Genomic DNA, 12082 nt, shown 5'->3' on the forward strand with positions numbered 1-12082 from the left:
GGAGAATACCTGGATGACCTTTGCTATGGTGATTATTTTTGAGATACAACATCAAAGGCACCTTCTATAAAATAAATAATTGATAAGCTAGACTTCATTAAAATTTAAAAGGTGTGCTCTGTGAAAGACTGTGTAAAAGGAATGAGAAGACAAGACTGTGACTGGGAGAAAATATTGGCAAAAGCCACTTCTGATAAAGGATAGTCATCCAAAACACACAAGAACTCTGACAACAATAAGAAAACAAACAACCCAATAAAAAAGTGCTAAAGATCTTAACACCTCGCTGAAGAAAATACAAAAAAGGGAAATAAGTATATGTAAAAGATGGCAAAAACACATATGAAAAGATGTTCCATACTGTATATCATGGAAATGCAAATTAAAACAATGAGATACAACTACACACACTATTACAGTGCCCCGAATCTGGAATGCTAAAAACACCAAATGCTGGTGAGCATGTAGTACAATAGGAACTCTCCTTTATTGCTGGTGGGAATGCAAAATGCTGTAGCCACTGTGGAAGACAATTTGGTGGTTTCTTTCAAAACTAAACATACTTTTACCATATGATCTAGCAATCACACTCCTTGGTACTTACACAAAGGAGATAAAAACTTATGTCTAAAAACATGCACACAAATGTTTCAAGCAGCTGTATTCAGAACGGTCAAAACTTGGAAGCAACCAAGATGTCCTTCAATAGATGGACTATACTAATAACTATGGTATATTCTGACAATGGGACATCATTGTGCTAAAAGGAAATGAGCTATCAAGTTAGCCAAGACATGGAGAATACCTAAATGCTTAATACTGAGAAAAAAGCTGATCTGAAAGGGCTATATATTGCATGATTCCAATTATGTGAAATTCTGGAAAAGGCAAAACTATGGCAACAATAAAAATATCAGCGGTTGCTGGTGGTTGGGATAGGTGGAAGTTTGAATACGTGGAGTACAAAAGATTTTCAGGGCAGTGAAAACACTCTACATGATATCATAAAGATGGATACATATTATACATTTGTTCAGACATATAGAATATACAACACCAGACTGAATCCCAGTGTAAAACGATAGACTTTGGGTGATTATGATGTGTCAGTGTAGGTTCATCAGTTCTAGCACAGGTACCACCTTGAGGGGATGTCAATAATGTTGAAGACTATGCATGTGCAGAGGCGGAGAATGTATGGGAAATCTCTATATCTTCCTCTCAATTTCACTGAGAAGCTAAAACTGCTCTAAAAAAAGTATTAACTGGGAGAATATTAACACGTCTAAATAATTATTGCATTAAATAAAAATCGATATTAGGACTAATCTACAAGTGAATAATAAATGAGAAAAGCACATATGAAAACCAATGTATTGTAGCTAAAAAAAAACAATACTTTGAAGAAAATATAGTTTTAAAATGTATTTAACATGGGGGGGGTGGTGAAGTTCAAAATCGATAAACTAAGTACTCAAACCAGGAAAGCAGAAAAAGGACAATAAAATAAACTTCCAAAAGGAAGAGATTCATAAAAAGAAGCAATGAATACAATTTACAATAATTTGATCAATAAAATAAAATAGTTTCTTTGAAAATATCTATAAAATAGCTAATGGAAAGTTTGAGTGGAAAGCATAAATAACATCAAGAATGAGAAAGGAAAAATATCAGAAGAAAAATTTTAGATTGATTGGGATTGAACAACTTCCTATCAACACATTTTAAAATCTGGATGAAATAGACAAGTCTCTGGGAAAATATAAATTATTAAAATCTACTCAAAAAGAGGTAGGAAATCTCAAAAGACTAAAAACAAGAGGAAACTAGAAAAGATCTAGTTTGTTTCTAGAAACAAAAAATCTCCCAAAGACACCTAATCTAAGTGGGATTATGGCTGAGTTCAACAAAGACTTTAGGTAACTCTCCTGGAACATTAAAAAAAAAAAAAGAAAGAAACATTTTCTAACTCATTCTATACCTAAACATGATCCTTCTATTCCTGGCCTATGACCCATTCCAAGTTGATTTTTGTGAAGTGTATAAGGTCTGTATCTAGACTGATTTTTTGTAATGAATGTCCAGTTGTTCCAGCACCATTTGTTGAAAAGATTGTCTTTGCTCAATCCTATTGACTTTACTCCTTTGCCAAATATCAGTTGACTGATTATATGTGGGTCTATTTATGGGCCTTCTGTTCTGTCGATCTGTTCGTCTTGTGGTTCATCAGTACTACACTGCCTTATTTCTGCAGCTTTATAGTAAGTCTTGTGATTGAGTCCTGTCAGTCCTCCAACTTTGTTCTTATCTTTCAGTATTGTGTTGACTGTTTCAGGTCTTTTGTCTCTACATATAAACTTTAGAGTAAGTTTGTCAATAGCCACAAAAGAAGTTGCCAGAATTTTTTTTTAGTAGGATTGGTTAAGATCAAGTTGGGAAGAACAGACATCTTGATACTATCAAGTTTTTCAATCCATGAATGTGTAATATCTCTCCATTTATTTGCTTTTGTGATTTCACCCAGAGTATTGTAGTTTTCTCCATAATGATCTTGTGCACATTTTGTTAGATTTATACCCGTTTTGAGTTGGACAAAAAGTTCCTCCAGGTTTTTCTGTAAGATAATATGAAAAATCCAAATGAACTTTCTGGCCAATCCACATTTAATTTTTTGGATCTTAATGCAAATGATACTATGTTTTTAATTTCAAATTCCAATTGTTCATCAAAGATATTTAGGAAAGTGATTGACTTTCATATATTAACCTTACACCCTGCAACTTTGCTATAATTTATTATTAGTTTCAAAGTTTTATGGTTCTCTGGAATTTTCTACCCAATCATGTCATCTATGGACAATTTTATTTCTTCCTTTCCAATGTGTATATTCTTTGTTTCCTTTCCTTGTCTTATTGCGTTAGGTAGGACTTCCAGTACAGTGTTGAATAGGAGTGGTAAGAAGGAACACCTTTGCATTGTTTTGACAGCTGTGATATAATTTTTAAAGTTTTGGAATTTATTTATACTTTTTTGGGGGGGTAATAGATAAAATTTAATAATTTTAATGAATTTGGGGAAAATTAATTCTTGGGGGCAAAATATATATCCTTATATATGTATGTACATATGGAGTCTCCTGCCTTGGAGGCAGATTCTTTACCATCTGAGCCATCAGGAAAGCCCTATACATATATACACATATACCCATATGTACATATACCTATGGATCGAGCTTATTATTCAGATTTCTCATGTTATTCTTTTTCAAGTGATATAAATCATTTTTTTCCCAGAATTATAGCTCCTAGGACTAACTGTAAGGGACCTCAAAATAATCAGATCCACATATGTAGGGTATTATCTCATAGTTGAGACACAGAATGATTAAATAATTTGCCCAAGGATACACAGCTAATGAATAACAAAATAAGAAATATACAACATAATATAACTAATACTTCTGTATGTTATATATGAAAGTTGAGAGTAAGTCCTAAGAGTTCTTATCACACACACAAAATATTTTTTCTTATTTCTTTAATATTATGTCTGTATGAGATGATGGATGTTCACTAAACTTGTGATAATTATTTCATGATGAAAGTCAAATCTTTATGCTGTACACCTTAAATTTATCCAGTCCTGTATGTCAGTTATATCTCAGTAAAATTGGAAGAACATAAAGAGAACCGAGTCCAGGCCTTTGAAGTGAAACTATAAACAGAATGTCTGTCAGGGTCCATCATCCTTCCTGTCTGAAGACAGACCACCTTAAAAATGTAAATCAATGCTATATTCAAGAACAGTTGTTACTAGTAAGAATATGGACTGCATACCCAATAAGATGCCTGTTTGTTTATATCTACCTAGAAAAGTAGACAGTGAAATCTTCAAGTTGGAGACGCTACTTAAAGATTTTAAAGAGAAAATTAATAAAAGCAAATGTACTTCAGCTGTCTCTCTTCCCATGAATTCTCCAATCAACCTGGATGACTTGTCATTCACATCCTCTCCACCCTTATATGAGGTAATACAGCAACCTACAGCTTAATTTCATGCCAGGAAAAATGGTTTTTATGTATTTATAGAATCCTAATTCATGGAATCACTGAATTCTATCTTAACATTTCATGAAAATTTAACTTTCCAAAGGCCTATGAATCATTATTTAAAGTAGAACCAGATTTTAAAAATTAAAAGCTATTTCAAGTGCTGGTTTTTGAAATTTCTTATTGGTTTAGGGTGTAACAATGCAGCTTAAACAGATGAACTGCTGAAGAACTGCTGAAGAACTATTTCTTCTGGATGAATAATAACAATTTTGTAGATTTTGTGTGCCTGGAAGAAATCATTTTTCTTCTTAATAGCTTTGTACTCTCCCTACTACATAATAGCACACTCACTAAAAGAACTATTTCCCATGAGTCCACTTCTACATTTTCTTTCTCTCAAGTTAAATTCTTTTGGATTGTCTATGCAAGATCACGAATTCAAATTGATCACCACAGTCTCTCCATTCTTTTTGTTAACCTCAAATATCAGACCATTTCAGACCAAATTGAAATTCCAACAAATGGAATCATCTGAATGATTGTGAATGTTACTCAAACTTGAATAGATTTTAGTCAGAGTTAAGGACAGGATGTTTTCAGTTCAGTTCAGTTACTCAGTTGTGTCTGACTCTGTGACCCCATGGACGGTAGCACACCAGGCTTCCCAGTCCATCACCAACCACCGGAGCTTGCTCAAACTCATGTCCATCATGTTGGTGATGCCATCCAACCATCTCATCCTCTGTCATCCCCTTCTCCTCCCGTCCTCAATTTTTCCCAGCATCAGTGTTTTTTCAAATGAGTCAGTTCTTCACATCAGGTGGACAAAGTATTGGAGTTTCAGCTTCAGCATCAGTCCTTCCAATGAATATTCAGGACTGATGTCCTTTAGGATAGACTGGTTGGATCTCCTTGCAGTCCAAGGGACTCTCAAGAGTCTTCTCCAACACCACAGTTCAAAAGCACCAATTCTTCAATGCTCAGCTTTCTTTATAGTCCGACTCTCATATCCACACATGACTACTGGAAAAACCTTAGCCTTGACTAGACGGACCTTTGTTGGCAAAGTAATGTCTCTGCTTTTTAATATGATGTCTAGGTTGGTCATGGCCTTTTTTCCAAGGAGCAAGCGTCTTTTAATTCATGGCTGCAGTCACCATCTGCAGTGAAGAAGCCCAAAAAAGTAAAGTCTCTCCCTACAATGTTTCCCCATCTATTTGCCATGAAGTGATGGGATCAGATGCCATGATCTTAGTTTTCTAAATGTTGAGCTTAAGCCAACTTTTTCACTCTCCTCTTTCACCTTCATCAAGAGGCTCTTTAGTTCTTCTTTGCTTTCTGCCATAGGGTGGTGTCATCTACATATTTGAGGTTATTGATATTTCTCCTTGCAATCTTGATTCCAGCTTGTGGTTTATCCAGCCCGGTATTTCATATGATGTATTCTGCATAGAAGTTAAATAAGCAGGGTGACAATATACAGCCTTCACGTCCTCCTTTCCTGATTTGAAACCAGTCTGTTGTTCCATGTCCATTTCTAACCGCTGCTTCTTGACCTGCATACAGAATTCTCAGGAGGGAGGTCAGGTGGTCTGGTATTCCCATCTTTTTCAGAATTTGCCACAGTTTGTTGTGATTTACACAGTCAAAGGCTTTGGCATAGTCAATAAAGCAGAAGTAGATGTTTTTATGGAACTTTCTTGCTTTTTCGGTGAGTCAGCTGATGTTCGCAGTTTGATCTCTGCTTCCTCTGCCTTTTCTGAATCCAGCTTCAACATCTGGAAGGTCACGGTTCACATACTCTTGCAGCCTGGCTTGGAGAATTTTGAGCATTAATTTGCTAGCATGTGAGATAAGTGCAATTGTGCAGTAGTTTGAACATTCTTGGGCGTTGCCTTTCTTTGGGATTGGAATGAAAATTAACCTTTTCCAGTCCTGTGGTCACTGCCAAGTTTTCCAAATTTACTGGCATATTGAGTGCAACACTTTCACAGCATCATCAGCAGCATCTGGAATTCCGTCACCTCCAGTAGCTTTGTTTGTAGAGATGCTTCCTAAGGTCCACTTGACTTCACACTCCAGGATGACTGTTTCTAGGTGAGTGATCACCCCATGGTGGCTTTCCGGGCCATTAAGATCTTTTTTGTATAGTTCTGTATATTCTTGCCACCTCTTAATATCTTCTGCTTCTGTTAAGTCCATACCATTTCTGTTCTTTATTGTGCCCATCTTTGCATGAAATGTTCCCTTGGTATCTCTAATTTCCTTGAATTGATCTCTAGTCTTTCCCAGTCTATTGTTTTCCTCTGTTTCTTTGCATTGATCACTTAGAAAGTCTTTATCTCTCCTTGCTATTCTTTGGAACTCTGCATTCAAATGGGTATATCTTTCCTTTTCTCTTTTGCCTTTAGCTTCTTTTCTTTTCACAGCTATTTGTAAGGCCTCCTCAGACAACCATTTTGCCTTTTTGCATTTCTTTTTCTTGGGGATGGTCTTGATCACTTCATCCTGTACAATGTCACAAATCTCTGTCCATAGTTCTTCAGGCACTCTATCAGATCTAATCCCTTGAATCTGTCAAATCCCTTACAAATAATCATAAAGGATTTGATTTAGGTCATACCTGAATGCTCTAGTGGGTTTCCCTACTTTCTTCAATTTAAGTCTGAATTTTACAATACGGAGTTCATGATCTGAGCCATAGTCAGCTCCTGGTCTTGTTTTTGCTGACTGTATAGAGCTTCTCCACATTTGACGTTAAAGAATATAATCAATCTGATTTCGGTATTGCCCATCTGGTGATTACCATGTGTAGAGTCTTCTCTTGTTAGAAGAGGGTGTTTGTTCTGGCCAGTGCGTTCTCTTGGCAAAACTCTGTTAGCCTTTGCCCCACTCCATTTTGTACCCCAAGGCCAAATTTGCCTGTTACTCCAGGTATCTCTTGACTTCCTACTTTTGCATTTCAGACAGGATGTTGAAGATTATACAATGTTAGCCCTTCCAAACAAGTTAGGTTTGCCTCCTCAGAACACTTAACCACCTGGCAAAATCCCATTCATTCAAGCCTCATCTTCAGAATTAGGCCATTTATATGACCCGACCCTGATGCAGAGCCACCCGCCCCAAGGCAGAATTCTTTGCCCCAGCCCCTGTGTCCCCATACAACTGTGTCTCATTTGTCTTGCACCTTTGTACCCATCTTTGCAGCCCAAACATCTAATTGAATGCCCAATAAGGAGTGCATACTCAGTATAGTAAACTCTGAGCCAGGGTGGTTTTAACAAATGATCTCAAAGGTTCACAGCTGGTTCTCTCTCTTGTCCTGAGCCAAAGTTAGCTTCAGTATGGTGTGAACGAGCCTAGTGAGGCAGCCCAGCCGGTCAGCACTCTGTGAGGTCTGGGTTTGCTCTTAACTGGTCCCAAGTTTACAGCAACTGTTGCAAGATGATGAGGACTCTATAACTTTGTGATAAATAGCCCTGAAAAGAGAGTCTACTGCTAGTATTATCCATTCATTCAGCAAATATTTATTGCTAAATGTTAGGTACTTTTCTAAGTATTGGGGATACAATATAAATGACACAGACAAATCACCTACTGTCAAGATGCTTACATTTCTGTGAGGAACACATACAATGAACAGATAAAATTAACGTGGAACTACAGAATGTTAAAAGTGTTATGCAAGTGCCAATAATAACGCATTTTTATGACTCTGAAGTCAGACTGTCTGGGTTCAAATCCAGGCTCTATCACTGATCAGCTTTGTGACCTTAAAAAGTTATGTAACCTCTCTGAGGCTGTTTCCTCCTGTGTAAAGCAAGGCTAATAATACCTGTCTAAGCTTCCAACTCCTCTTCAGCAAAAAGACTTTGCAAACTGTGAAGGTGTGAACCAGTAGAACTATTATGTTTGCTATAATTTTGTCTTTTTCATTTTAGATCCAGGGGTTTTTAATCCCAGTATTTCTAGGGTGTTTATAATGAAATATCTCAAAGTTGGTCCCAAGACTAGCAGCATTGGCTTCACCTGGCAGCTTCTTAGAAATTTTAATGATATAATGAGGATATTTAAATGAATTAATATATATACTTAAAACAGGACCTGACTCATAGTAACTATATTGCCTGGGGGTAGCTACCTTGGTCATGATGGGATGTGACCAGAAGTAACTCACTGCGGGAGGTTAGGGTCAGAGGTGAGGTGTGAATTGAGTACTGGGGGATGAGAAGGAGGCAGCTAGGTGAGGCATCTGGGGAAAGGGACTCCAGGCAGGAGATGACAATGCCTTAAGGACACAGAACTGAGTTGAGTTCATTCCTATGGGACTGCAGCCCTAAGGGCAAGTCCTCTCGTGGCTCCTCAGTTATTCAAGGACCACTCCCGCTGTTCTGCAGGGCTCCCAGGCCCGTGTGCGTGAGAGGGAACAGGAGGCCCCCTCTTCTGAGGAGCTGGCCTCGCAGCCCTAGCAAAGAGTGCAGCGACGGGCTCCTCCTGAGGGTTCAAGAGGGAGAAGTGGACCGTGGCTTCCATGGGAGCCTGGCTGCCCGGGTTGGGGGAACCCTCTGCACAAAGGCGTCTGGGGGAGGGAGGGTGAGAAAAAGGCAAGTGGTCACTTGACATCTCCACCACACTCTACCTTAGACTACTCCTTCCTACCATCCCCGGAGTATTGAAATTAAATTCTCAAGGACTTCACCAGACTAAACAAAAGCCGAATAATCCCCCAAAGTGGGGCTCAAGAACTGACTCTAAAATTCAAACTGCCTTTTTAAACAAAAAAACAACAACAAAAAACCCAACAAAACAAAACAGACGAACCGGAGCAAATGGCCATGAGGTTGTCTTCTGCTCCAGGGTAGCGTCTAGGAGCCCCGTCCTGGCTCCGTTCAGCTCATTGCCTTGGCATTTTTACCCACCCAGTATAGCTGCCTGTGACTCTGAAATTAGCATAATTAAGATCACTCTGCTCTCGTTCTAATGGGTGTCCCGGACATTAGTGCTGGTGAGAGCTGCCCACATGGCTAACCCTCCCCACTCTCTGAGCATGCAGGAGAAACCTTCCTGAGGCACCTGTTCTAGATCAGGGCTTGTCTCCAACTGCAGCATGTCGAGGACCCACCTGCGGGTCTTACTGCAACGCTGGCTTTGATTCAGTAGGTCTGGGGTGAGCCTACAATTCTGCATTTCTAACAAGCTCCCAGCTGATGCCAATGCTGTTGGTTTGGGGACCACATTTTGAGATAATTCCATTATAAAGGAATTGGAAATACCGGGATTAAAAACCCCGGGGCCTAAAATAATAATGACAGTTATAATAAGCTGTAGACAATAATAATTCTGCTGGTTCAGAACTTTGCTGCTTGCAAAGAGTTCTTGAAGAAAAAAGTTGAAAGCTTACAAAGGTGAAGAGACTTGTCCAGCACAAATGACGGGGGGACACTGGATCCCAGGTCTCCCAACTCAGGTAGAGGGCACCCCTCTACATTCTTCTAATATAGTGAAAGTGGAAGTGTTAGTCGCTCAGTTGTGTCCGACTCTTTGAGACTCCATGGACTGTAGCCCACCAGGCTCCTCCGTCCACGGATTCTCCAGGCAAGAATACTGGAGTGGGTTGCCATGCTCTCCTCCAGGAGATCTTCCCAACCCAGGATCGAATCCAGGTCTCCTGCACTGCAGGCAGACTCTTTACCATCTGAGTTACTAGGGAAATGTGACGTGCAGGGGTATCCCCTGTAGGCCTATGAGTGATAAAAGAAAACACAGAGGGACAGTGAAATAAAAAAAAAGCCTCATTATTTTTTAAATTATAACTATACAGGTTCATAGCAAAAAAAAAAATCAGAAAACAGAGAAAAGTATAAAAAGGAACATTTCTCTGGGAGAAAAACTATTGCCAATGTTTTGCCAATGTTTTAGCATATATCTGTCTGGTCTTTTTTCTCTGATACACATGCTTTTTGCAAAAGTAGAGTCATACATGTATTGTTTTAGAATATACTTTTTTCATTTAACATTATATTGGGGGCCTCTCAACTGTTATTGAATAAACCTACAGCTGCATTTTTAAGCACTGCTTTGTATTTCATTGTATGGGTAGACCCTGACTTATTAAACCAATCTCTTATCGATGGACATTCAATTGTTTCCGGTTCTTTGATAGGATAAACACTGCTTCAGTAAAATCATTTAACATGGAAACATTTGGCCAAAGTTGATCAGTTCCTTTGGACAAAAATCTAAGATTGCAAATGATGGTTCAAAAGGTACACAGCGAAAATTTGATAAACTGGCCTTTAGCAAAGTAGTGGCCGCGGCAGTGCCTGGGAATGAAGGTGCCTTCAGCCTGAGCCAAACCAGGGCATCTGTTTTTTCTTTCCAACCTTCACTAAAGTGATAAGTGAAAATTGATATTGTGCTAATCTGTATTTCTTTGACTAAAATTTACCCATTTTTGTATGTTTCTTGGCCATTTCTACCACCTCTTTGACGGTATCAACATTTCAACTAATATTTGCGAAACCACAGTCAATATTTTAACAAAGGTGGACAACCTAGAAAACACTAAGAGCAAACAGTGCTCACTATTGAGATCTTTATCATACAAAGGGCTTTGACACGGGTACAAAAGAGCCATAGATGTGTGGTTAATGACACAAGTATATGGGAAGGGCTCAGATGCCAGCGAGGTCACACACTGTGTGTGACCCCAACAAGCAGCTTAAACTCTCTGAGTCTCAGATTATTCATCACTAAAATGGGGACACCTGCCAGGATGGTGGGAAGGGATAAAGGAGACGATATGAGAGGCACCTGGCACAAGGAACGATCAACACATATTTTTGCCAATAAGAAAACACTGAAACCCTCCAAAAAATTGATGGATTAAAAAAATAACTAAAAGTCACAAGTAGGGAATATGACCAATAAATAAACATATGGGGAAACACTTATCTCCTTTAACAACAGACGAAACGTTAATAACACAAGGAGCCACCCCTACTTTTTAAATGAACAAGAACATTTTCAAGAGAGAATTCCTGATGCAGAGGAAGGTGTGGCCAAGCAAGCTGCCCATGTTGTTGGCAGCATCCAGTTCGTGCAGCTTTGGTGGAAAGCAATCAGGCCACATGTATCATCACACAAACACGTTCGCAACCTTTGACCCAGACACTTCCTAAGGAAGTAATTCAAAATATGGAAAAAGCTATCTGTACAATGATGCTTCTTTCTCACCATTGTTTGTAATGGTGAGAAAAGTGTTTATTTTTTTGTTTACATAAAGAGTAAAACCATAGCAAGGGTGGTGTCAGCTCTTTCAGTTCCATAGTGTGATTTTTGGGTGTGTGTTAAATGGGGACATATAAACAATAATTTAGGCCTCTCAGTTCAGTCGCTCAGTTGTGTCCGACTCTTTGCGACCCCATGAATTGCAGCACGCCAGGCCTCCCTGTCCATCACCAACTCCTGGAGTTCACTCAGACTCACGTCCATCGAGTCCATGATGCCATCCAACCATCTCATCCTCTGTCGCCCCCTTCTCCTCCTGCCCCTAATCCCTTCCAGCATCAGAGTCTTTCCCAATGAGTCGACTCTTTGCATGAGGTGGCCAAAGTACTGGAGTTTCAGCTTTAGCATTATTCCTTCCAAAGAAATCCCAGGGCTGATCTCCTTCAGGATGGACCGGTTGGATCTCCTTGCAGTCCAAGGGACTCTCAAGAGTCTTCTCCAACACCACAGTTCAAAAGCATCAATTCTTCAGCGCTCAGCTTTCTTCTCTAGACAGTCTCTTGTTTTAATTCGCAGTTGAATACAGTGCTTTGGAAAGGCTTTTAGACTCTGCTGAACAGTGATCAGATTTAAATCAGTGAAGGATTTAAAAACCATCCTCAGTCCCTTCATCCTCTAGTGGAGTTTGTGGTAATTCAAAACCAAAGGAAAGAAAAAGGCGGGGTTGGGGGGAGTGTTCTGTTATCTGTAAACTAGACTTTTAAATGTCTGGAGAAGGAAGGAAGTCAAGGCAGGGTGGA

General features: G+C 39.1%; 1 protein-coding gene across 1 annotated transcript in view; it reads left to right on the top strand.

Annotated features, from left to right (window-relative positions):
* Positions 1 to 12082, top strand: part of AKNAD1 (AKNA domain containing 1) — a 45181-nt gene that overhangs the window by 19205 nt on the left and 13894 nt on the right. The window contains exon 6 of the mRNA XM_052638036.1: positions 3871 to 4027. Coding sequence (XP_052493996.1) covers positions 3871 to 4027 — 157 coding nt within the window. The remainder of the gene's footprint in view (positions 1 to 3870; positions 4028 to 12082) is intronic.

The sequence above is a fragment of the Budorcas taxicolor genome, chromosome 3 (genome assembly GCF_023091745.1).
Source record: "Budorcas taxicolor isolate Tak-1 chromosome 3, Takin1.1, whole genome shotgun sequence".
NCBI classification, from domain to species: Eukaryota; Metazoa; Chordata; class Mammalia; order Artiodactyla; family Bovidae; genus Budorcas; species Budorcas taxicolor.